The sequence below is a fragment of the Stigmatopora argus genome, chromosome 2 (genome assembly GCF_051989625.1).
Source record: "Stigmatopora argus isolate UIUO_Sarg chromosome 2, RoL_Sarg_1.0, whole genome shotgun sequence".
Classification (NCBI taxonomy): domain Eukaryota; kingdom Metazoa; phylum Chordata; class Actinopteri; order Syngnathiformes; family Syngnathidae; genus Stigmatopora; species Stigmatopora argus.
The window spans coordinates 16,231,596-16,259,585 of NC_135388.1; the positions used below are offsets into that span (position 1 = coordinate 16,231,596).

The 27,990-nt window shown below is 38.7% G+C and overlaps 1 protein-coding gene across 4 annotated transcripts; it reads right to left on the reverse strand.

Moving 5' to 3' along the window:
* Positions 1-48: 48 nt before the first annotated feature.
* Positions 49-27,985, reverse strand: mapk8ip1b (mitogen-activated protein kinase 8 interacting protein 1b). 4 transcript variants are annotated; one of them, XM_077593190.1, is made up of 13 exons: positions 27,830-27,980; positions 22,868-23,030; positions 18,927-19,038; positions 15,106-15,360; positions 9,902-9,983; positions 7,442-8,587; positions 6,716-6,791; positions 4,282-4,454; positions 2,911-3,014; positions 2,674-2,790; positions 2,276-2,346; positions 1,906-2,004; positions 49-844 (listed from the first exon to the last, which is right to left on the reverse strand). In XM_077593190.1, exons 1-13 carry the CDS (start codon positions 27,900-27,902, stop codon positions 772-774), a joined length of 2,544 nt encoding a protein of 847 aa, XP_077449316.1. In that variant the 5' UTR covers positions 27,903-27,980; the 3' UTR covers positions 49-771. The 4 variants fall into 4 exon arrangements, with proteins under 4 accessions (XP_077449316.1, XP_077449339.1, XP_077449330.1 ...); XM_077593213.1 differs by having other exon boundaries at positions 27,826-27,975; XM_077593204.1 differs by lacking the exon at positions 27,830-27,980 and adding an exon at positions 20,972-22,027 and having other exon boundaries at positions 22,868-22,989.
* Positions 27,986-27,990: the final 5 nt, after the last annotated feature.

Consider the following 27,990-nt stretch of genomic DNA (forward strand, 5'->3'; position numbering starts at 1 on the left):
ATATATATATATATATATATATATATATACACATACATACATACATACATACAATTGTGGTCAAAAGATTACACACACTTGTGAAGAACATAATGTCATGGCTCTCTTGAGTTTCCAGTTATTTCTACAACTCTGATTTTTCTCTGATAGAGTGATTGGAACAGATACTTCTTTGTCACAAAAAAACATTCATGAAGTATGGTTCTTTTATGACTTTATTATGGGTTAACAGATAAAGTGATCAAATTTGCTGGGTCAAAAATATACATGAAGCAACACGAATTAGCAATTTTGGTGACTTAGAAAGTTGTGTCAGTGAAATGAGCTTCATAGCATGGCCTCTTAACTTTTTGTGAGTGATTATGAGTGACTACAGCTGGTGACTGAATCAGAGTTGTAGAAATAACTGGAAACTCAAGAGAGCCATGACATTATGTTCTTTACAAGTGTATGTAAACTTTTGACCACGACTGTACATACATACATATATACATAAATATGCCTGCTACTTTCCTGACTGGCACTGGAAGGCCTACAGTGACTGATGTGCTTCTTTATGGACAACCTCTGACACCGTCTTGTTGCTGATGCCATTTTGCATAATATTAAAACACTTCTGGCTTCATCCTATTTCATCCTACATCACAACCAACCTTTGGATACTACCTCACTTCCACTTATTTTCCTCTCAGGTGTTTTCTTAGATGTATCCATGCAACATCATAGTATACACTGTAATATACAAAGGCTGTGGTTGAAGGCAGGACTGAGCTACTCCAAGTAGATATCTTCTGTGGGGCACGAAAATTCCACAAATTCTTTGTAATACAGCTGGAAGGCTTTCCTGTAAGGCAAATAAGGGACAGTGAAAAAAATATCCATTGGACAAAATATAAATAAATATTCATTATTAAAATTAGAAAGGGACATTTTATGAAACAGTGCACAAACAGGACAGAGCTGCAATTCATTGACTCCCCTTAAAAGTTTTGAAGCTTCCAATAGAGCATGTGGAAAACCCTGCTTTAAAAAAAAGCTCAATATAATTTAATGAATAGGCAAGACCCCAAAAGATGTTTGTAAAGTAACAGTTGAATTACTTTTACCTGAGCACAAACATAACCAGTAGGTAGGATTTCATAGCCCTGCTAAACAACCCTGTCTTTCACTGTGTACAAAATATATGGCAAGTCAGTCTGGTGCTTTGTAGTTTGGGCTGGATTTCAAAATTAAAGCTAAAGGTAGGGCTATTAAGCAGAGGTGGAATCTGAAAGAACCAATCACAGAAGCACAGATGGGACACTAATAGGATTTGACCGATGTTTCTGTGTGAAAAATCTAAATCTACACTGTCGTGTAGAGTACTTGTGATTTTTAACCAATGCTTAATATTTGTTTTATAGATTTGCAAACTTAGGCCTATCACTGACTCGGTGTGAAAAGATGTACAGTTTGGTGTTTTCTCTGACTTTGAACGAGACTTCATTGTACGAGCAATAGAAAAAACTGCAATTGAGTCAAATACAGGAGCCTCTTTGTCGCATATACAAGAAAAGAAAGGAAAACGCACAACAGCTTCCAAAACTCCCACTAATGTACATTAGATTTGCTGTCACTGCACTTCATGATGCGACCCAAAGTCACGGCGCACGTCCTGTGCTTCGTTGGTCTATTTTGTACCAGAGCGGAACACCAATTGAAAGCGCCAGATGGACTTGCCATTGTAAAAGTCAGATAATATCAGAGGACAGGTTCTCTTAGCTGGAAAATTATGTTCTCTTCAATAATGGATCTGTTTTGCCTCCTCAGCCCAAAGAAAAGAAGAAAAAATATTTAAAAAATATTCCTGGAGTCTAACTGGGGGTTCATAGCAAAAAACCAAAAAAACAAATTAAAAAAACTCACCCTACTGACTCTGCAACAGCCTTGGTCGAATCTTCAGACACAAACACATGGCAGGCAAATCTCTGGTCTGCTGGGTGCTTGGTTATGAAACCAAAATATCTACAGAGGCAAAAAAGTACATGACATTATACGTATCTCCTTTTGTTTTTCAATACAGTAAATCTGGCTGGCAGTCATAGTTGGTATTGTACTTGAAGGATATGTCCGATTATTATTTTCTTTAAAATAAAACAAAATTAACTCACGATAACATAATTTTAACAAATGATAAAATTGGAAGAATATAACTTTACACGATACATACATCTTTACATAAACAAATCAAAATAAGAATTTGGAGGGTTTATTCTACAATATATAGTTCACTCACTTGCAGTTTTTTGGGTGATAACCACAGAAGGAGACATTTTTTAACAGGAAAAAGTGGCTGCACTCGTTACTCTAATGGTGACACAAGAGAAAAAGGCAGGGTGAAGCACAACAATAGCTACGGCAATGTTTTAACAAACTGCAATAAATATGTAGCATATAAAAAAAGAAATTTATATATATATATATATATATATATATATATATATATATATATATATATATATATATATATATATAAATATATTTCATTTAAAAAAACTTATATATATATATTTACATTTATATATATATATATATATATATATATATATATATATATATATATATATATATATATATAATTTTTTTTTTTAAATAATCGTCTAGAACAGCTCAAAAAGCAGAACGCTGTCATACGCGGTCACAGGAGTAATAATCTTCCTGAACAGCCAGTTTTATTCCCTTCACGCTGATTTCCAGGATACAAGATGAAGGTGGGTTGTGCTTGACCGTCATTCTTCTGTTGGTGGCAATCTGGGAAAAGGGAATATATTGTCAAACTAAATTTTTCAGTGCGTTTTTTACACGTGGTAAAACATAAGATTAACAGATAACATGGGTCCAAAATAAAATGCTGAAAGAAAATATATCTACCTTTTGCATAGCTGCGCAGAGAACGTCGTTTCCTTTGTGATAGGGTACTTGGACTGAGCCCAGGAACTTTAGCCGGTATCTGTCGAGCCACTCACTGCTCTTTGCTGAAGTAAATTTAAAAAAGTCTAAATAGCATCTACATTTGCATTCTTTTTCACATGATTTAAAAACACATTTTACTTTGTTCATTAACAACTACAGAAAATATAGATTACAATCACTAAGAAAAAGTGGCAAACAATAATGAGGAGCTTTCAGTTTATGTCCCTCATATTTTCTTCTATGACTTTAATTGTTAGAATGTGTGCTGGTTAATGAAACATCGACTTATTACTACAGTGGTACCTCGACATAGGAGCATTTCGAGATACGAGTAAAATTCTGAGGCAAATAATTATCTCTAGACACGAGAAAAATGTCGAGATGCGAGAAAGCCAGGTGGCCAAGACACGACAGGCTGTTTATCATTGTAGCGCACTGTCTTTTTTGCCGCATCTCTTTCGTGTATAACAGATATCTATGAGCACTGGGCGGAGCGTTGCATTTTTTTCAGTGTTTTTTTTCTGTCACTCAGCGCGAATGCTTTATCGATCGCTGATACGAGGAGTATATATATTTCTTCTCGTTGGCTGCTCATAAGAACATCAGGGGCACTGGCTCTCTCCCAGCAACTCCCTTGTGCAATGTCTCTGGTCGCAACTCCCTCTTTGTAATGTCTCTGCGAGCACTGGGCGGAGCGTTGCATTTTTTCAGTGTTCGTTGTCAAGTGGTCGTGCGTTATCCTATTGTGAGGACATTTGTGGGCATCATTTTCGGAATATTTTGAAGGGAATACAAAAACAAACAGCCCATCGATAGTGAGTGAGGGTGCAGGCGGGGCAAACAGCCAACCCGGCCGGTATAAAAATGTAAAACAAAATTTGAATTAAGTTTAGTGTAAGGTTAGATTAAATTGATTTTTGAGTGTGTCTGCATCGTAATCCATTTTCATTTAAATTAGTTTATGTTAAAAGTCTCCCCCACTCGCCCCCCCCTATCTGTCCCTCTCTCTCTACACCTCCGTGAAATCCGTCTAATTTTAGTTCTATTAAACACATTTTAGTAATATTAAACCACTAGTTGTGTTACTTTGTTAATAGATGGCGATTAGAAGAAATAAAAAAAAAATTTCCAATCCAATATCCTGTTTTTGGTGTTTTTTCAGAGGGTTGAAACAAATTAATTTGTTTTTAGTTCATTTCAATGGGAAATGTTCATTCGAGTTACTAGAATATCGACATACGAGCTCAGTCCCGGAACGAATTAAGATCATATCTCGAGGTACCACTGTATTGCGTTTCTTTGTTATGCAGTTAAATATTTGCTAATTACCTTTAAAGTTCTCAACCTCCTTCGTCACCTCAATAGCATAGTAAGCAGGGAAGATTCCCCGGGCACCAGTTCTCATGTTGAACCCCTCATACCAGTAATCCTCCCCTTGCACCTCCACCAACAATGGATCATCTACTTCCAGCTCCAACTCATCATCATGCCTAGGTACAAACCTGAAATGACAAAAAAAGAAAAAAAATTGAAGCTCAAGATCTGAGGGAAGTTTGTACAGTTTATGCTCTCAATATGTCTCAGAAAATTCTCATTTATCCAGACATTGTATTGATCACAACTGGAGTTTTCTGAGTGTCTTGGAAGATGTTTTGCCTCTCTTCTGAGCCAGCTTCATAAAACAAACTTGAAACGTTGGTAGTTGTGAGTATAAGCAGTACAGAAAATGAGTGAATGGATGTTCTTACTGTTTTATCATGTGTTAACTTTATGACTTTATATAGATTTTATTTCATTTTTTAATTATTTGGAGGTTGAGGAAATGAAAATAGCAGTATTCCTCATGGTTTTCCAAGTCAGTAAACACCATCGCCATTTCAGCAACCATGGTAAATTAAGGATAAAATTTACAGTACCACAGCTGGGATGTTGCAGTGATCAGGCAGGAAACTCAACATTCGATTTCAAGAATGCATTTATACAATATCTAAAGGCATTAATTAAACTAAAAATTAAATTTCATTGTTACTTAGATGGCTGGCTTTAAGGTTTCATCCGTCACTCTTCCTTTTACTGGATTGGTTAAAATTTTCCGTTTGTTTTTTTGAGCAAATGTTAGTTGAGATTCAAAAGGTATAACCAAAGTTTGCAGATACTATATACTTAATGGTATTACATAAACAACAATTTTGATCAAGCCAATGTTTGTTTTTGTGGAACAGTTGACTAATCAGTTAAATTTCACATATTTCAAACTATTAACACAGCACAAGGATTTATTTTCACATAATTGTAATCAGCCTGGCACGGAGTCTAATAATACCACTCAGGCAACGACAATGGAATTGTGCAAGACTCGACCTGAAAGCAGTTGTGAACAATCACATATTGTTGCATATTGGTTTGGTCAGGTTTTGTTGGATTTTTCATCCCTGTGTGACCTGTCCTTGTGACTGCCCATTGAGGTCACCTCTCGTTTCCCCGCCCCTGGTGTATCATCTGCTTGCTGCCTCTCATGTGGCCTAGGTGTTTCTGATTGTCTCGTCAACCCTGTCTATTTAAACCCGGTGTGTTTGTCAGTCCTTGTCGGATTGTCTTGTGTTCACATGTACTCTCCCCATGTCCAGTCCTTGTCGTTTCCCTGCGTCTTGCCCGTCCAGTGACTACTACCTCCAATTCTGCTATAAAATTGGTTGATTCAATAGAAATGGATGAGTGATATGCATCACTAAAGTGAATCAAACCATTTCATCTATATGAAGATGCACTTTCGTTGACATCCATTTTTTGTTAATGTTGAGTTATGCCACTTGATAACCTCGACTCCATTATTTTCACAGACGACACATACTGTGATATAATGAATGGAGACTGCAGAAATGAATGTGCATAGGCAAGGCAACAAGGCTTTTGACCTTATTTTATCAGTGTTAGAGAGGCAGACGACAAGAAAGAATTTGGCTAGTTGGGATAGCTGAAAGGAATAGAAGACATGGTATTATCATTGCTCGTATTAATAGCAATCATTAGCGAACAGCTGTTTACTCCAGAGGAATCCTCAAACCAAAACGCCAAGCTTGGTTATGTAAACTGAAAAGCACACATTATTAGAGATATTTATGCTTCCCGCCAAATCAAAGGTTTTAGATAATCTGGATTATTTGTTGGTTTTCTTATCCTACCCAATCCATTGAAAAAAACACATTTCTTGTCCTGAAATAAAGGGGTCATTGTTTTTGTTTGCTTTAGCTTCATAAATATATACTATATAGGAATATACAGTGGTTACTCTATTTACAAAATAAATTTGGTTCAGAATTTCTTTCGTAAATAGAATCATATTCTACATTGAATTAGCATAATTTGTTCGACAGGCTTTAATATCACCCCGCTGGTAACCCTATAAAAATAATGCAAATTTTGTATAAATGTGTATGCAAAAATATAAGAAAATTATTCATTAGGCCAATGAAACAATGCCACCACACCGAACCAAACAAATCTAAAGCCTCTCAGTTCAAACATGTAATTGCTGAAGGGGTTGGTCTTCTAGCTCATATATGTCTCTGTACAACAAAGGTTGCAGCATTTCCTTAATATATATGCTACACTTCTTTCTGTAATTTAGACAAATTATCATACCTTGGAACAATAATTTACATATCAAAGTGTTTTGTAACCTGAAAAATTAATATGGTGAAGCATTCGTAAGTAGTGGTACAAGTGTACATACATTCATTTTTCAGACATATTGTCTTCTTACCTGTAGACAGCTCTATGACTCTGATCCTGTTCCTCTCCATTTATGGTGCAGGAAAATAACCCAAAAGACTCTGCACCTAAATCACCACACACACGGAGAAACAAATTACATTTGATTGCAAGACACCATGCTCAGCAGACATGCATGAGGATGACAAAACAGTTACTAATTTATGTTGCATTCTAATTTCTACGACTCCGGAGATATTTGTAGGCCTCATAAAGAAAAACTACTCAACACACAGACAAAATTTTCCAAATACGGGATGAATAAAGTTATGTAATATAATCTAATCTAAATGCTACTTTCATTCGAACAGAAAGTAAAAGTAATTAATAAAATGCTAATTTTTACACCACAGAGGAGGTGTCGTCAAAAGTCTTAGTAAAACCATCTTTAAAATCATAGGAAAAATATCCATGAATGTGGGAGGAAACCGGAGTACCCGGAGAAAACCCACGCACGCCCGGGGAGAACATGCAAACTCCACGCAGGTGGACCGACGTGGATTTGAACCCAGGTCCCCCACTGTGAGGCTGATGCACTAACAACTCAGCCAACGGGACGCCCACCATTTATTTAATCATTTATTATTCTTATTGTATAATCCCAACCTCAAGAAACTAATTGAAGGGGCATACTCTTTGAAGTGGCACATTTACTGTAGAATGCCATGATTTACAGTCAAATACACCTAAACAGTGTGTTCCGAAGGTATTGACTTACTCGATGAACTAGACCTTCCATTCATGAAGACGTTGAGGAACTTTTTGGAAAACTGCAAGTCGACATCTGGCGTGGAATCTTCTGAAAGACAAGCTGTGGCCTCTCGTCTCACTCCCCCAAAACGGTGGCAATCTTCCTCCACGTCTCCCTCTTCATACTCTTCCCCGATAGCAGACTCATATGGAGAGGACACGCAGTTGTCGTAGACTGTGGCTGAATCGCTGTCGTCGCTATAACCTTGGTAACATTGTCTTAAACTAACAAGTTCGAGCTGAGAGTGTTCATCCACCACCAGTGTGTATTTGACCGAGTCGTACGACAGCCCACTGGCGTCAGAGCTCAAAGAAGTTCTTAGCAGGGTGGCTCTGCTGTTGACACTTTCAACCTTTTCAACCACCTTCTTTATCCTTTCATCCATAATTACTCTGTCCACATCCTCATCATCATCCTCCCCACAGTAGCTTTCATCCGTTGCGTCCACATACTCTACTGATGAACCAGTTCTCAACATTGCCACTGCCCCGGTTCCTGACCCTTTGAGATTGAAGTCCAGGGCCAGGGCAGGATGAGCTGACAGAGCCATGCTAGGTGGTGTGATGAGCGATTCAACACAGGATGCGTAAGAAGGTGGAGCAATATATACTTCGTCCTCCTCGTAAATGGAGGGGTTTGACTGGTCAGGTAGTGGCTGGTAAGGAGGTGGGCCTTCTGTGTCAGAACTAATTGACATACGACCCTGTTCACTTAGCTGTGAAAGGTAAGGCCGATCGTGCGTGCATGGAGGCTCCGTGGAGTCAGAACAGCGTTGCACTGGTGTTAAGTAAATTTCATCAGTGGGTTCCAAAGGAGCCTCTAAGTGGTGTTGGATCCTTTCCTGTTGGTTGTAGCTGCTTCCATCCACTTTTCCGACTGGATAGAGAGGAGCTGGTTTATAATTCTGTGGTGGTGGTGGCGGGGAAGGTGGCTTCTCCTGAAACTTTGGCCGCGTCGACGTTGCTGTTGCAGAACTTTGCGAAGGCCCGGATGTGTGTGAATTTCTGCAAGGGGCGTCGGTGGAAGTGCCTCGATCTTTGGTCTGTGCGCCCCCACTCCGCACCTTGTCCTCGTCACTCAGGCATCTGTGCTCACGTGGAGGTGTTAACTCACCTGGAAGAAGAAAAAAGACACACAGCAAGATGAACACAAACATGAGGAAGAGCACCAAAACCAATACATCACGAATGAAGACAGACATGGCAGCAAAATATGAAATGTGGAAACCGAGAGAAAAGTATAAATGGTTAGGTTGCATATATTAGGATTACTCAGATAAATCCCCATTACTCATAAAACATCAACCCACGCCCAAGGCATGATGATTGACCGGTTATGTCATAATCCAGTGCTCGGAAATGCAAAGCATGATCACTTTACACAAGATTACAGGGTAACATCGACCAAATATTAGCAAACAACATGGAACATTTCTTTAAATTAAATATATATGTGGATAACATTGCCTAGTTGCCTAGTTTGACAATATCAATAAATGAAAATGCAATGATAATGTTATGTGATATCTTACTACATGTTCACCTTATTGAGACAATGATGCAATATTGTTTTTTTTTTAAATAAAAAAGAAAATATTTTTACAGAATGCAGATTCGAATTAAGGATTAGATAATAGGACAGATAATAGGACAGATAATAGGTGATAACATTTTGTTAAAGTCCTATCATTTATGATGAGAGGCAATTTGATAGTTTCATCAATAATGATATTCAATGGGGAATAAAACATTAATGCTGTATTGATTTAAAATGAAGGTCAGCTTTCCAATGTAGATAATTTAGTATTTTGAGTCTATAACCTCAGTTGGTTGCGCTTGAAGCTGTGGAAAATGAATGTGTAAAATTGCCAAGAAAAAAATAATCCTACTTATATCCATTGAGTTCATGTTATTTTTTATTTTGTTGAACTCAAAGGTGACCAACAGATTTCACCAATCAGGGAAATAAGTAAAAAAATGTTAAAAACAAAACATTTACCCATTTGTACAGTTACAAACTCAAGGTCAATTATGGGAATAACAACAGCAGGCCTAATATTTTGAAATAATAGGAGTGACAAACAAAAGTTTCAGGGACAATGATCTGACATTCACATAAGTGAGCTCCAAAGACCTATCCAAAGTTCAGTTTTGACACTTTTGTAATTGAGGCCTGTGTTCCCTAATATGATGTATGATTGGAAAGAGAGCTTGACCAATGACTTGGGACAGCTCACGCACACATTAGCCAGTTTCAGTAACGTTCTATCCAACACACTTGTCAGTGACTATTTAAAAATCTAATGTTATCTTTATTATCATGGGACATTTGTTCATGTTAAGCCAAATCTGGGAAATGCACATATGGTCTTCAGCATCAAAGACGATTGTCAAAATGATACGTGAGGCATAAAAAAACCTAACTTACCAGCTTTGAGGGGTGAAGATGAGCTTGAAACTTTTTCCTGCCATGTGTATTTCTTCCCAAATGAGTTGTTGTTTAATGTGTCCTGAGGAGAAACACAAATGAGGGAAATGGTGGGAAAGCAGAAGATGAAGAGAAAAGGCGACTAAACTCTGGATCCACACAAAGCGTTTTTTTTTCTGGTGAATATTCACTGAATGAGGCTTTTGTCTGTGTGTAGCGGTGTGAATTTAAAGGGAACCAGGCCTTTTCCCCAGTGGGAAGACAAACAATGACTTCGACTTTTGATTTGTATCTTTTCTACTTGAATTTTCATTGTTGAATAAGAAATGTGAAGTTGAATCTAAAATTAGTTAATTATGGCTTCATAATAATAAATTTATTTATATTCAGCACAGTATACACAAAATTAGAGTTAAAAAAATCTTATTCAGATGAGCGCTGGGTAAAGGTAAAGGATAAAAAAAATTATGAAAATATATCTTTATCTAAACATGTTCAGTTTTTTTTAATACAGACATGCACTTTCTACATATTCCCGATCACTGAACAATGTCCAGCACCAAAATAGTACCCAAAGGTCCAAATATGACACAGGGGAAGGGGGCTAAATAGAATACACGGAAACTCTGGTCATCAAAACAATCTTTTTCAAATAGTATGGTACCATTTTATATATGTCCACCCACGAACAGGTGACTCATTTTCCAGTCATGTACAAGGCAGAGATTAAGCCATCGCCATGGTAACAAAAGACGTGGACATGACTCATATGGTGTGTGCACTTTTTACTTCCATACGACGCCATTTGAGTGAAAACTATACTCCTAATATAATGAAAAACGTATCTACAACAAATAAATGACATATCACATGTAGATTTTCCCTGCTAGACTGGACTCAGGCAAATATATATAAGTGTAGTGTAACCAGATGGAAGATTATAAAGACTCAGGATTAAGCTTGATTTCACGTCGGCCTTTCTGTCTGGATACATTACTCAAACTGTCTTTGAGACAACAAACAGGTAAATAACAGCTACCATTAATGGATGAATTAAAAGCATTCAATAAAATTATATACCCTATTTTACGCACTATAACTCGCACCTTCAAGGAATGGTCTATCTTAAAAAAATGTCATATATAAGGGGCACCAAATTATAAAACCCAGTAGTGGTGGTGGTTGAAGCGGTGGTAGCAGTAGCAGTAAGGGATTGTGTTATACATCCACTAGATGGAGCTGTGCAAAAGGGAATTTCATACAATCATTAACTATTATTGATCCACATATAAGGCGCATTGATGGATTTTGAGAACATTTAAAGTATTTTAGTTGCACCTTATTGTTCAGAAAATACAGTACATAAAACACAAATACAGGTGCACCTCTACTTATTACATTACTTGGTAAGTAGAGCAGTACTTTATATCTAAATTAGTGGTTCTTAACCTGGGTTCGATCTAACCCTAGGGGTTTGGTGGAGCCTCTGCCACAGAGGTCAAGACACATCGATTCATCATGTCAATTCACGATAATATGCCCCGCTTGACCATCACTGGCAGCAGATGATCATGTGACATTGCTTGGCCAATCAGTGCTGCGAGGAATTTATATATCTTGAATTTGAAAAATAATTGTATTTATTTTCCGCTAAAGTAGGGTTCGGTGAAAGCGCATATGAAACCGGTGGGGTTTGGTAGCTCCAACAAGGTTAAGAACCGTTAGCACATGAACACATGCACAAAAACACAATGTCAAATTATAAATTCAAAATAACTTAGCATGAAATAAAACTCCAGAGGAGTAAGTCTCTCCATCTCGTCGTTCAGTACAGAAAGGCCAGGGCAAGAATTTGTCGCTTTTAATGCTTCCTTCTGCTGCAATAGAATAGCGATGCTCGTAGGTGGGTTACAGCCGGCTTGTTTTGGCTTGCAATATCAGTGAACCACATGCCATTATCTTATCTTCTGTTTTTTTGTCGATTAATGACACGGCAAACTTATTTATTTCATCTGGATCAATAATTTTAAATAAAGAACTATGTGACATACAAACGGAGTGTCAAGCAGCACGCAGGACAATTTCAAAATAATTAAGTTTTGGGGAATTTTGTAACTTAGATCTTGTTTTCATATATTGGAACGGGCGTTTACAAATCAAAGTGTTTTGTAACCTGAAAATGTCGTATTTAGAGGCATTTGTAAGTAAAGGTACCACTGTACTGTGCTATGTCACATTTGATCAGCCCCAGAGGACAATCAAATGAAGTAGAGCTGAATATACAGAATACATTTTGATTTATTCATTGACCTGGAAACAGTCACCCTGTTTCCTTTGTGTCTCTAGCATTGTAGAATTCTACTCAGTAATCATTGGGACTCACCTATCTTGTGTAATCTTCTCAGGAAGAGGGATAATGTTTTCACATTGGAGAGATATATAGGAATTCCAACATTACTGATTAAATTATAATTAAAGCAAGCACAACCTATCACCACGTTTGGTCATTGTTTTGAGAGAAAAAATATCACATTCTTTTATTATAGAACCACTATGAGCAAAGATATTTACCAACAGTAATAATAGCATTGTGATTGTTCACAATTTCAGGGTCCATACTATATGAGTATTTGCATATTGGAATGCAAAATGTCAACAGGGTAGTTCTTGTACCAATATATTACTCTCTCCTTTTCTCTTTACAGCTGAAGTAATTATTGTAATTAAAATAGGAAACACACATCGGATCCTGAAGAAAGTGAACAACATGCTTAGAAGAAGAATTTTCAAAGTAATTGCTTCATTAAAATGTCTATTTATGACAGCACAAACACCGCCAGGAAACTGGGGAGAATAATCGTCACGTGGCTTCAACAGTCAGCTTTCCACTTCTGGGAAAGTAGCTGAGCTAAACTTTTGACAAATGTGAAAATCATGTTGACAGCCTAAAAGCCTGGAGCGGTGGGTGTACAATCTACCCAAGTTATGCAATGTTTTGTAACCTGACATACAAATAAAGTTGGTCAAAATATATAGGGTTTTTGAAAACCTTAAAAAGAATTAGATGAATACCAGCACACATTAAAATGTACGCATGAAGTGTATTGCTTCTTTTTTCAAACATAATGGAACCATAAAAACAAAAATCATCCATTACGTATATAGAACAGTAGGAGAACCATGGATTTGCACAAGTCTTGTTCATCCCTGAGTGGAAAGAGAATACAGGGGCCACCTTAACCTGTTCAAACAATACGGTCTCTTAGGGAATAATAAGATTTGGTTCGAAATGAGTATATTAACACAGGAACAAATCCAAAAGAACGTGTGAAGATCCCGGAGAAAGTTGGAAAAAGGGCATCATTATCGATTGAGAAAACTATTGTACAAACTTGGATTAAAATATTTTGGAGATTTGTCCTGTGTTCTCACAAAACAAAAATTGAACAGTTAAGGCATTGTTGCGTTTGGAGAAAAATAGGGGGAAAGGTTGCAAGCCTAGGATCACTAGGTTGAAATGTGAAAGAGAGGCAATATGTCAGCAACATGCTGTGAAGTTGTATTGTTTAGAGGAGTGACTGTTACACTTCACAAAGATGGAATACATCTCTCATCTCATCTCATTTTCTGAACCGCTTTATCCTCATTAGGGTCGCGGGGGTGCTGGAGCTTATCCCAGCTGACCCCAGGCCCGAGGCGGAGGACACCTTAAGCCAAATTTAGCTTATACGTCGTACAGTACAAAGTCTCAAAGAGCACCTAATATAAGACAAAATAATAAAATAAGATTAACAACCAAGAAAGACGCATCAGAAATTAAGAATATAAAATTGCAAATTCAAAAAGAGCTACCAAAAAGATCACTGATGATTTTCCCAAGATAGCAGTTTAATCAGAATTGGACTAAACTTGTACTCATATTAGAAGGAGATCAAAAAGATTTTGGAAGCTTTTCCTACAAGCGGCAAGCGGTAAAGTCTCTCAAGCTAATGATGCTTAGTTTGACTCTCATTATTCATTTTATTATTGGATGTGACCCTTAAGGAAATGACAAAGAACCAATCACAATTTAAAGTTAACGGTAGCTCATTTGAAATGGTCTGTGTTTGGTTTGGTTACAACACATAAAACTGTTGATTTTAATACCAATGAAGAAATTGTCTATCTTAAGATAATGCCCTTTTATCATTTCAGAAATCCGATAGATGTTAGCATGACCAAAAATGAAAATTACTAAAAAAGTATGTAAATAAAGAAAAACCTTTATGAGTCTAGAACGATGCCATTCGATAGACCACAATCTACAAGAGCCAGATCTAACGCATCCTAAATCAAAGAATGGCAGTATTAAGCGAAAGAAATATTCTTGTGGTATAGTAAGAAAAATTGTAAACCACTTTAAAGCTTTTATGTATCCATCTAGACTCTAGAGGGTAAGAAATGGCAAATGAAAGCCAACCAAAAAGTAATTGGCTATAATATTAACAATCATAGGCATGAGTGGTTAGCGCGTCGCCCTCATGGTTCTGGCGTCCTGGGTTCGATTCCAGGTTGATCTTCTTGTGTGGAGTTTGCATGTTCTCCCCAGGCTCCCTCTCTAAATATGTTGTATCTGGCAAAATTGCACTAAATCTTTTTAAAAAAATCATCCCTCTACAACACCTCATACTTTTACTAAAACTTGCCGCTGTAAACATCCATCACCATTGACAAACTGCTTAATTCAACCTTGAAACTCTTGTCTACGTGGATGGCAATCCATGGTTTAGCCCTCAGATAGTTAGTAAAGATAAATGCAATGGGAGTAGACATGTTGTCACATCATGGTTATACTCACATGCTTACATAAGCTATTGTGTACTTGTGGGTTTCATCCTAAACAACATCACATATTGTATTCACAGTGACGAAAAAAACAAGGTCACAACATGTTTTTAAATGTACATACAACAATTGAAATGATACAAACCCCAGTGATATAAAGGGCTTGACAATAGTTATTATTGTCCTGCTTGGAAAGAACCCATCCTCAGAGCACATGCAAATACAATGAGAGTATCTATGTATCTCCTTTGCCCCATTTTTTTTACTCCAAAGGACACATCTGAACTCCAAGGAAAAATGTCTCTCATAAAAACAGAACAAATTTTCTACTCAACTCTAAGTATACAATATTGTATGTTTATGAGAAAATAGTACTTTACCTGTGTGCGGGGCACAATTGGAAAGAGGTTTAGTGTTGTCGGTCTCTTGGGCCGGTAGGTATCCATGGTAGCAGGTAACAGAGGGTCTTTGGAAACTGTTGGAGGTGTAATGGAAGTCTTGGAGGGCTCTATATCACCGCAGAAACCACCGGCACCATCAATAAGCTCCAAATGCAGCATCTCTGCCTGGAGCTGTCCAACAGCACCGAGCTCTGCCCTCCCCGACCTGCTATTGGTCCCTCGTCTCACGTGGCCCTGCAGTTATTGGAAGGCGCATACTGTCATTTGTACCCGAGGAAAAAATAACACACAGACTCAGTAAAGGAAAGGGGGAGTGTACATGAATGGGATGAGGACTCAACTGACCAATTAGAAAATTCATAGACTTGGGCTAGCCGACTCTCACTGTCAACACTAACCTGCTTAGAGCTCAAAGACATGTGAGGATATTCTCTGGTGAGGGATTGGACCCCTTGCTCTACTGCACTACACAATGTTTAGACGAACAGCTTTGCGCTATTTTCTTCAACATACATAGACGGTGCATGCTAACAATCTGACTTGACCTAAAAAAAATCCTCACTAGAAAAACGGTGAGTAACATTAATAAGGCATTAGCTTTTAAGCAATATTGTGTGTCAGTCACTAAAGAAAATCTTTAAGAAGAGTATTTGGAAATGGTGAATTATACTAATAAAAATCAGCGTATAAAAGAGACTAATGAAAAAAAGGACTCAGGTTGATTCAGCCGTGGCAATGCTGGATTTAATTTAGACCCCCGTAAAATGAAAGATATTTGAGGTATCCTGTGTCAAATGTCAGATGGTGAACATGCTAATCCATATTTGTATGCATTCAATAAGTTTCAAAACAAATATTTTTTTTATTAATTGCTCTATGACTAATTTGTTGTTTGTTTCACATCTGAGATACAGATTTCCGCTGTGATATAAGCACTGGCTGACAGATTGTGTATCACCATGCATCCCCTCAAGTGCCCTTACAGGGGAGCTCCACAAGTGGGTGCACATTTCCCAAATATACACCAAGGAGTAGCAAGGCATACCCTCAGTAAGAAAACAAACAAACATAATTTTCTTCAGGCTGCCCGGCGGGACGAGTGGTTAGCACGTTGGCCTCACAGGTCTGACGTCCTGGGTTCAAACCCAGGTCAGTCCACCTGTGTGGGTTTTCTCCAGATACTCCGGTTTCCCCCCAAATTCCAAAAACATGCATGGTCGGCTGATTGGACACTCTAAATTGCCCCTAGGTGAGTGTGTGCATGGTTGTCTGTCTCCTCGTGCCCTGCGATTGGCTGGCCACCGATTCAGGGTGTCCCCTGCCTCTGGCCCGAAGTCAGCTGGGATAGGCTCCAGCACCCCCATGACCCTAATGAGGATAAAGTGGTTCAGAAAATGAATGAATGAATAATTTTCTTCAGGAAATTGGCATATCAAACCTATCAGCAGTGCCATCTTACCTATTGCACATGACGGTAACCACTACTGCCGTCACGAGGCTTTGCTGTGGCTGAAAATTGTGTTTCTTTAATTTTGATTAGCTAAAAAAATGATTTGTATGAAGGACTTAGATTTTATAGTCCAGTAATTGTTTGTGTTTACATGACACAGTAGTTTGTTACAGCGAACATTTAAAAATAGATCTCGGTTACATGTTATTAATTGCAACAAGTCGGACAACAATATCATAACCAATCTGTTATATATTCATTCATTCCTTTTCTGAACCGCTTATCCTGACAAGGGTCGCAGAGGGTGCTGGAGCCCAAACCCTGCCAACTACGGGCGCCAGGCGGGGGACATCCTGAATCGGTGGCCAGCCAATCGCAAGGTACAATGAGACGGACAACCATTTAAGCTCACACTCATAACAAGGGGCAATTTACAGTGTTAAAACAGCCTACCCTCATGTTTTTCGGATGTGACAGGAAACTGGAGTACGCGGAGAAAACCCACGCATGCCCGGGAGAAAATAAAAATGAATATAAAACAGTATAATGAAGATAAAGCAACAATAAAAAGTCACTTTGCATATATATCTAAAGTGATTGGTTGATTTTCGTGTTCAACATATGTCAAAGGATAAGACCGCCAAACTAGTCCTGCAAGATTAGTTTTGTCAATACGCAGACAAAGAAATTAAGAACAATCAGCTACTTTTTCATTTTAAATTGTAAAAATGACAATGAAAATAGAGCTATACAAACCCACTATTGATTGTTAACATACTCAATTCTAATCTTAATACAGTATTTAGCTCTATTTGACTTCATTTAATATGCCTGCACTTCAGAATTTTTATGAGAAAGTTTAAATGCACTGTTCATTTCATTTTGATTTGCAATTCAACATAAAATAATACATTTGATCAACCTTATTATCAATTTATGTAATGGTGCTTTAGGGTTACGGTTAGTTTCAAGTGTCTTTGAAAATAAAGTGCATATTTTCATACATTAAAGGTTTATATGAACTGTTTCATGAGCAACATCCTTGCCATAGTGTATATGGTATCATTTTATGACAACAATGGCAATGCTGCTCTAGTCACAGTGCATTCACAAACTAGTTAGAATGCTTAACATGCTCCTTTTGACTACAAAGCAAAGATCAATATCTACTAATGCAACCTGCCTCTCCTCATCCTCTTGTATTTTATGGCCTCAGATTATAGCTGGCCCCTTTAAAAGAGAGCTGCCCTGTTGCTAGGAGACAAGTGACGGCATTGAGATGGATGAGGAGTACACGTTGCTGGCGCCCCAACGACGCTGCAGTACTGTGATGTTCATCTTTTAGCCAATCAGAGAGGCCAACGCAGGAGAACACTCAGAATCACTCTAGATTGCAACCTGATGCCTTACAAATGATTCACAACTGTGTAAAATAAATAGGCTAACAATGGAAATGCCTAGCGATGTTTATAGTCCAAAGATCACATCAGAACATCTACAAAAAAGTATTAAAAATATTCTAATTATTCTTTTGATTAGACAATCAGATAATAATATGACTTTGTACTCAAGGGTCCTTTCTGTCTTTGTGTAGATAGCATGAAGAGACCAGTTTCCATAGAGGCAATGTAAACCATCACTCGGTTTATTTTCAGATTAAAGGCATGAGGGTGGGGAGAAAAAAACTAGGTTGGCATGGCAATAGCTCTGATGTCTGTTTCGCTGAAGCATCTCTTTACATACACTACTGCCGCCACGAGGCATTGCTGTGCCTGAAAACCCTTTATGCATTATTAAACAGGGGTGGGCCTCACTCACTCATTGCTGAAATAGGACTAGAAGATGTAGAACATGTCATCCTTGATGGTAGATTCAAGTGTTCACTTCTATTATCGGTAAACGTTACTATTAAGAATTCTAAAATTTTGACATATCCAATCAACTGAAAGCCAAGACTGATTATCAAACACACAATTTAATTAGGAATAACATTCTCTGTTTGTTCACATCATATCTAAAGCTTTCTTCAATCTACAATCTAAGGAGTTTGCTCATATGCATTTTCTGGAAGAGACATGAAAAAAACAAATAAATCAATCACATAACATTTTTTGGATCACATTGTAGGCATTTTTTTAATAGTTAGAAGGCTATTCTGTTGGTAAGGCCAGAAAGCAGCGTGTTAGGTGATACCACCTTGAACCCTATTTAAGGCCCACCTTAAAAAAATCCTGGCACCTGAGAAGCTATGTGTTTCTTTGTCTATAAATTAGCAATTCAGCACTAAATTACTCTCAGCCTTGTACACATATTTTTAGCACACATTTAATTTCTGTTCCTCTAGTCTTACCTTTATATCTGGGCCATTGCAGTTGAGGCTCATCCCACGCTCATCCGTGATCTCTGTAATTTCTGACAGGTCATCATCTTCAAATTCACCCAAGCTAATGTCATGGGTCAACCTGTTCAAAGACAAAGAGTTAAGAGAAACAAATATAAGAAAGATGAAAGAACATATACGCTTTATCAAGGTCATTTGTGCACCAATCTCTATACATCCATCCTCCTCAGTTTTATCCAAGGTCAGGTCATGGAGGCAGTAGTGTCAGCAGGGAAGCCCAGACTTCCCCCTCACCACAACTTCATCCAGCTTCTCTAGAGAATTCCCGTGCTCTGATTATTTGGGATTTGCGTCCAGCATCCATCCTAATCAAACACCCGAGCCACATAATTTGGCCACTATTATTAAAACTACTGGCTGTGGAGGAACTGCAGCTCTACTCCGAGACCCTCTACGATGACCAAGCTTCTCACCTTGTTGTTTCATTTTGGCCTTTGGTATCTGGATGTTATTCTTTGGTCAAGACCCACAGCTGTTGACCACAGTTGAGAGTAGGAATGTAGGTCAAAGGGTCAATATAGACAGCTCTTGTCATGGGTTTTGTAGTTTGTGTGTTTTTCCTTGTGTGTCGTGTCCACACGACTACCCATTGGTTTCACCTGCTTTTTGTCTTCCCAGCTGAAGGTGCTGCCCCACAGCCTAACCTCAAATAAAGCTGACGGATAGATGAAAACAGGGCTCTATGCATTGAAATAATTGCCATCTTTTTGTTAAAAAAACGAATGCAATCTTGGGTCTGTATAAAAGAATCTACATTTAAATATACAGAACTTATAACTGACTTTAATTTCCTTTTTTATTGCTTATGAAGCTCTAACTATACAAAAAATGAAGGCAGAATCATTGTTCAGTTGGACTGAAAGGTAACTAGTATTTTGTAAAGTTGTATCACCTCAGTCTGTTTTTTTCCCCTTTTCACACTAACGAAACTTAAGAAAAAAAATAAATATGAAGGAATTAATAATGGGAAACAGCTTTACATTGAAGACATTCTCTCCTGCATGAATTATTGCAGACCATATAATTCAGCCCACAACAGCGAGAGTCATAGGTGGTGTATTTCAGCAACTGGTCATGCAACAATATTGTCATATTCAGTAAACAAAAACCAATACACAAGACCAATGTACATTCATCTATGGTATTTATATAACTTGTTGCAGCTCGGATACCTCTGCCAGAAGGCCAGGATTCGCGCCCACATTATTTAGGGTGAATCTTTACGAAACAGCCATGAATATGTAGGTAGGCAACAAAAGAATGAAAAGTCGGGGAATGAAAACAAAAAGGGTATCATTCAAATCTGCATGAAACCACAATTTCATTCACATTCTAGTTATACCCTACGGATGCACCTGGAGTTATCCTATTGTAAGACATGGGGACATAGCAATTTTAGCTTTTAAAAACGAGCATTTCCAATTTACAATTTTGCCTACAAAATTGAAAAATAAATATGTTGTTATTTTTATCTTTCAAATGCCATTTCTTGTGTGTGTGTTTGACGTTGTGGTATAGAATTCTTTCAAAATAAACACAGTCACCCAAACTAAATAAATTAATGTAAAGTTGTTTGAATGCATTCAATGGAAAAAGATATTTATCACCGGAAAAAATATGTTAAAACATTTAGACGCTATAATTGTAACAGTGGGGTATTGTTAATTCATCTTGTATGTCACTTATCCCCACGATGGTTGGGTGGTACAGACTGAAAAACTATCGTGCATCTTAAGGAGTGAATTCTCTCTAGGGTTGACTTTAATATTTAATTAGCTCCTCAGGAATTTTGAACCTTTCTACCTGTCCACTCATTCTCCCAAGACAGTACTATTAATTATACTTCATTTAAAATGGGTCGAGGTCATTGTACATCACAGTGTATATCCCTAACCATTAATGTTAATATGCAATATTTGTCTAAAAACACTAACCTATAAAGATGTTTGTGTTTGGAAATAATTTTGATATGTCATGATAGGACCTCAACCCACCACTGACTGTAGTACAGTGTGCTCCATTGGCATCCGTGAGTAATAGCACTGTGGAGGTGATGTCTCAGCATTTCAGATAAATGTCGACATTATTCTGACAGCGGGGATAACATGGGAGACCATGCAGGGGGTTTCCGCTTCATATTTCGGTTCATAAAGGACAGTTAAACTTTTTACATGTTAAGAAAGGCGATTGATTTAAGTCCAACTGTGTTTATTGTTTGGTAATCGTGTGTGAATGTCATGGCACTTGGTGTGATGAGTTAATCTGCTTGTTTCTCTGTCATGTAATGTTACTTTAATATGTTAATGTACAAAATAAATGATAGATTTATGATAGCACTGGCGACCCGGTGGACGTGTGGGTGGTGTGTCGGCCTCCCAGTTCTGAGATTGAGGGTTTGGACCGTCATGTGTGGAGTTTGCATGTTCTCCCTGGGCTTGCATGGGGTTTCTCTGGGTACTCCGGTTTCCTCCCACATTTCAAAAACATGCTTGGTGGGCCAGTGGAACACTCTAAATTGCCCCAAGGTATGCGTGTGAGCATGAAAGGTTGTTTGTTTCCTTGTGCACTGCGATAGGCTGGCCACTAATTCAGGGGGTCCCCGGCTTGGTGGCCCGCTTTTAGGCTCCAGCACCCCTTCCGACTCTTGTGAGGATAAGCGGTACGGAAATTAAATGAATGATATGATCACTTTGACTTCAGGAGGTGGGACATTGCAAATGATTTTAATAAAAAAAAGTTTCCTTGAAGTCGGCCCGGCAGCTAAGTGGTTCATGGGGGACCTGGGTTCAAATCCAGGTCGGTCCACCTGTGTAGTTTTCATGTTCTCCCTGGGCCTGTGCAGGTTTTCTCCGGGTACTCCGGTTTCCTCCCACATTCCAAAGACATGCATGGTAGGCTGATTGGGGACTCTAAATTGCCCCTAGGTATGAGGTTGGGCATGAATGGTTGTTTGTCTCCTTGTGTTCTGCAATTGGCTGGCCACCAATTCAGGGTGTCTCACGCTTCTGGCCCGATGTCAGTTGGGATAGGCTCCAGGACCCCCCGCGACCCTAGTGAGGATAAAGTGGTTCAGAAAATGAGATGAGATGGGTTTCCTTGAAAAAAATACCCATGTCCTATGGTCATACTTTGAAGTACTGGTGAAGCATATTGTTTTCAAAAATAAAAGATTTTTACTGCAAAGTTGTGTGTTGCAGTAGCCTACAGACATCGAGTTTATGAAGCTTGGTAACACATTGGGATTGCTTTCGCACCATCCAAATACAGATGCTAATTTAAATGTGTAAACATTTTTGCACCAATCAAGATTGCAACAGCATAATTCCTTTAAGTATGCCAACAGCATCAAACTAAACATATTGAATCTGGCATTTTCCATAGTTGTCGAATCCGATGCCTGTGTAACTGCACCAGTTCCCAATGATTCATTCCTTAATACTTCCACTTGGAGACTACAGTGGTGCAAGCTGGTGGCAATTCATCAGCTTTGCCCTTGCAAGGACACACTTAGGACCAGAGCAGGACGTTCCTGTCAGATGCCACACATCAACATAACTCCTCGTTTGATGAATGAAAACAAGCTCAACACAGGCCTAGTCACACAATGTTTTTCCTGCCCTCATGCTACTGTCAAAACAACATTATCCACACAGTGTGATAATACGCTACGTCTCTCCACTCCCTTGTTATGCTATTTTTGGTCGGCAGGCAATACTCTCTTCCTAGAGACAGAAAGGCATATGCATAAATGTCCATTCAAGGGCAAGCCTGCCCTGAGCAGAGGAGGCACATAGAAAAAAATGCATGTTAAGAGTGGCACAGAAACACAAGCTATCGCATCCATGTTACTGGATGCCTGTAAAAACACAGAAATGTGTCTGATATCTTACCATTTTTCCCACTGGTCCTCCATCCAACCCTCTTCTCCTTCCCCTCCCGAGTCCATACTGTAAGTGAGGAGGGCATCCGAAGCCGAGAAGAGGAGAAGGAGCAAGTGTTTTAGAGAGTGAAGGAGGGAGGTAGAATGAGGGGGAGGAGCATCAAGGAGGATAGCTGGAAGAAAAGGGTGGAGTTGTGGCTCATACGGGTCAATCGAAGAAGCATTAAATTCCAACCTCGCTCTTGCAGCGAAGAGATGGTGTGGGCATTATTAAATGCAGAAGCCGAAGCAATCAGAAGGGAGCGTTATCTAATCTGTTCCCGCCTCTCTCTTCCACTCTGTTGTTTACTCTGCCTGTGTGGATCAGATTTACTATGCTATGCAAGAAAATGCTGGCATTAGCAGAATACCCACTAGACAGAAAGCCCAGACAAGAGAAACATTAGCCCAACAGGGCACTCCTCTCGCTATGCACCATGGTCATGCTCAATAATTAATGAGACCCATGTAAAGCTTGTTCCTCTCTGTCATTCCATGACCATTTACATCAGTAAAAGGGTCAGGCGTTAGGGTTGAAAAAAATCTAAAGTTAAATGCTGGGTAAAAATATATAATACATTATTTGAGAATTAAGAACATAATGAAATTGAATGAATAAATATTGGCGCTTGTGGTATACTCCTAGTCATTGACATGCGGAACAACAAACTAGTTTATTCGAATCGATGTCGAATCATTCTTGGTATGATGAACTAGTGTGGCAAGGCAGCCAGACTTATGCCATGTACAAAATACATGGCAGGTCAGTTTGGTATTCTGTGGTTTGAACTGGATTTCAAACCCGATGCTAGAGGTGGGGCCAGCATGCATAGATAGCGAAGGTGTTGTAAACTGAGGGTGAGTCAAGCAGTCTTTTGTCATTAACTTGTAGTTTACAAACAAAGATAAATGATTACTGACATTTTTGTGTTGTATTGCCCCGTACAGTACATAGTTGCTTTTGAACAAAATAAATGGCACAGAAATATATACATATTGACATATGGTGATGACATGAAAACCAAATTTAAAGTTTGTACCAGGCAGTAAATGGTAATAATTCACCTTTAGAATAATAATGCTATTTTGAAGATTTTGTAATGCGAGTGAAAGGGGGAAGAGAGGTTGGAGATGTTCTTCTATACAACCATATTGCAGTTTCAAAAATAGCTAACTTCATCAAAATTTAAACAAATCTGCAATTTTCCCAAAGGTGAGTTTTTTTTTCTTTTTTTACAAGCATAAAATTTGCATTCCAAACAAAATACTTATGTACACCATGCCGAATAAGGAATGTGCAGATTCAGCAGAATTGAGGGAGATGGAGCGAGAGGGAGGGAGAAAGAGAGAGGTAAGTGGCCATTGCGATGAGAGGTGCAACTATAAACAACTGCTAAATGACATAACAAAGGGCTGCTTTAGTTCATTTTCTATAGAGTATCGGACTGGTTTAATCATAATAAAATGCCATTCAAAAGTTCCAGCATATAATGTATGTGACTTTTCTATAATTGCCAAAGCATATTTTTAGAAACATTACAATATCTTTTCTCAGGATACAATGGGATATTCCTAGATTTCAGATGGAGAGTATTCAAATCTTCAGAATAAAATATGTACACTACTGTACGCAATGAAATCACTACAGAGGATGCACAGTAATCCCTCGAATTTTGCAGTTAATGTAGACCAAACATGACCGCGATAATCAAAAACCACGAAGTAAGATCACCCATATTATTACAACCATACTACATGTTTTTGCGCCTCTACAAAAACACAAGAACGCATGTACAATTATCTAGAAGTGTACTAATTAAATGTTAGTTATAGGTATATGAAAATACTTTAATGTAATGATATCTAAATATAACCTATACGTATATAAAAATGTAAATACTTTAAGTACTGTACTCACAGTAAAATTAGTTCCTTTATGCTTGATTTAAATAATAAAAAATCAGGTTAATGGGAGCTTTAGTCGAAGTTCTCTTTGTCAGATTCGAGGGGCATTGGATCATAGATGGAATTTTTAGGAGTCACAATAGGGGCAGCAGCAGAAGGAGCTTCTGTGGAGGTTTTTGGCACGCAAGGAACATGGTGATGAAGAGTTGTGACCGCTGTTTCGTTTTTTGTTCCAGGACCCACTGGCAAGACAATTGCCAAATTTGATGGCTCTTACCATGTTGTTATCACCTGTCCCTGGACCCGTTGTTGCAAATTGCATACTATAATGAAAATCTCCTGCAGAGTTCTTAATGATCATGTTCTTTATCCTCTTCTTAGTCGTTGTCTGCAGCCTCTTCTTCCTCACTCCCCAATTGCATCATTTCGGCGAGGTCCTCATAAGTTGGGGGGTTGATTGGCTCTCGTGTATTGTGTTGACGTCCTCCGCTGTCATCCAAACAAAGCTGTAATAGGATCGACGTAGTCTTGCTCCAAGAGGTAATATGGGCGATGCGAATTCCAATCCGAAAAAAGAGGAAAAGGGAAGACATTGTCTTCCACCACGAGGTGGAGTGGGCAATGCGAAATCCAATCCGAACTAAACAGGAAAAGGCAAGACGTTCTCTGCCTTTTATATTCTTCTTCTATGGTGAAATCTCACTTTTTCTGCACTGAGTTAGGTGGCATTGCCCTGACTTCCGCCATTTTTCATACGTTTTGACATTATAAACATTTTTGATTTGGATACTGAATATAAAATACCACAATGTACTGAAGCTATGGACTAGCATGCAAATGAATGAAAGTACTGTAAAAGACAACAATACTCATTGAAAAAAATGTTCAGTGTGATTTTTTTTATCTAATGTATTTTGGGCTAAGTTAATATACAAATACACAGACTACCACACACCCTCATGCACCCCTCACACACATTAGCCCATTTATATAAGGTATTTTTAAACAGGTATGGGGTATTGCTGAGCATAGTTTCTTTAAGAAACTGGAAAAAATAAAATCTCAGATGAAGTATAGATATTGACAAAAATATTCATTTATATTTTATTATTAATCAGTGCACGAGTTACTTGCCACCGCACAGATTTTGGAAACACATCAAACAACTTTAAAATGATATCAAGTAATGAATGAACATAGAACCAACACTTAGTTCGGCTTTTGTTTTGAAGTTTGCCCTTGGAGGCAATCACATTAACTTAAGATCGCGGTCATGCTACTACTTTCTTCTACTTAATGCTGCAAGAATTTACTATGTTTTGTAAATTAATGTGAACCTTTGGTAACCGATTCCTAGTTTCACGATGTGCACAGCTTGACAATCAATGTATCCAAGGACTACTGGGAGTTTTTTTTCTAACTGATTGAGGGCTCGGGATTGTTCAATATATAGTCTTTGTATTTTCTGCGTTTCCCAATGATTATCTGGTCAAATTGTTTTTTTTTAGGTATTGCACCAGAGCTATATTTCAGTGTTGTGTTTTTTTTTCAGAAGGTTTAGTGCGTAATCCTTAGCCCTGCAGTTGGCTTCATCCCAGTGTAGCCATATGTTGTTACCTTGTTTTTTTTTTCTCTCCAACCCCCTTGCCTTCACCCTCGGTGACCATCTACAGCCCAGAACTACTAGGATAACTACAGTCTTTTTCTCATGATATGCCTCCATTGTAAATATTTCACATGAAGGCTCATTTCAAAAAACTCAATCGCATTTTTCATTAATCTAAACATCTATTGCCTCAGTTAAAGACAAGTTGAAAAAAAACTTCAATCCAATTTCTGTGCAAACCAATTATTGTGCACGATATATCATTCATTTAGCTAATTATTTTTATTCTTGAAATTTTCACATTTATACTTGAACCTAGTTGACCTTTCATTCATTCATTTTTCGTACCGCTTATCCTCACAAGGGTAACAGGTGATGCTGGAGCATATCCCAGCCAACTATTGGTACCACTCACACCTACCGAGGCGTAATTTAGAGTTCAACCAGCCTACCGTGCATGTTTTTAGGATGTGGGAGGAAAACGGAGTGCCTGGAGAAAACCCACGCAAGGCCGAGGGGAGGACACGCAAGCTAAATATATACTACACACACATGCCCAGACGAACACGCACACAAGTCCGCACGGACACATGCGCACGCGCATGTGGGTACCAAGTTGACATGTTCTCCCCATGCGTGCAAAGGTTTACTCTGGGTGCTCCGGTTTTCTGCAAAAATATGCATGTTAGGCTGGTTGATCAGTCTAAAATTATCTTCATTTATGAGTCTACGCGTGAATCGTTTGTCTCGCTGTGCCATTCGATTGTCCGGCAACCAATTCAGGGTGTGCTTTCTGCCCAAAGTTGGAGGGGATGACTCCAGCACCCCCCTTTCCTTATTGTATTTCTGCAATTCGACTTAAAAGCTGAATATTACATGAATGAATAGAATTCTAATCAAATACATCTAATTTTCTGAACCACTTTACCCTCATTTGGGTCGTGGGGGTGCTGGAGGCAATCCCAGCTGTCTCGGGGGCAGAGGTGGGGAATACCCTAAATCGGTCCATACCTAAGGGCAATTTAGAGTGTCCAACCGCCTACCTTGCATGTCTTTGGAATATGGGAGGAAACCGTTGTACCCGGATAAAACCCACGCAGGCCCGGGGAGAACATGCAAACTCCACACAGGCGGACGTGACCTGGATTTGAACCCAGGACCCCAGAGCTGTGAGCCCAACGCGCTAACCACTCGTTCCACCGGGCCGCCGCATTTTTTACTTGATTTGCTAATTTCTTTTAGTTAGTTCTACATATATATATTCCCGTCGAACGATTACCAGGATACATTTGACGCTTTCCATCGAATCGGAATGAAAAGCAACAGAGCACAGTCCCATGAACACAATGCTAGCGTGTCCCCCAACAAACAAGGCGCTCAGCGCCGCCTCAGGGCATCACAGCCCCGAGATGTCTTACCTACAGTTGGCTGGAGACTTCAGTCGAGGTTTGCGGTCAGGTTGCTGGCGGGCATCGTGCTTTTCCTCATCCGCCATGCCGCTCCGCTCTCATTTCTCCGTTAGCCTGAGCGGTGAGCGGTGGAAGCTCGCACCGGTCGGAGGGCGACACACCTGAGACGTGATG

Bases quoted from the DNA above. Each gene is read 5' to 3' on its own strand.
- mapk8ip1b (XM_077593190.1), bottom strand. From the start codon at position 27,902: ATGGCGGATGAGGAAAAGCACGATGCCCGCCAGCAACCTGACCGCAAA. The intron at 2,791-2,910 runs GTAGATATATTT...CCCTTTTCCCAG, and splicing joins TCTGCGCAGCTATGCAAAAG to ATTGCCACCAACAGAAGAAT. The intron at 2,005-2,275 runs GTGAGTGAACTA...TTGCCTCTGTAG, and splicing joins TATCACCCAAAAAACTGCAA to ATATTTTGGTTTCATAACCA.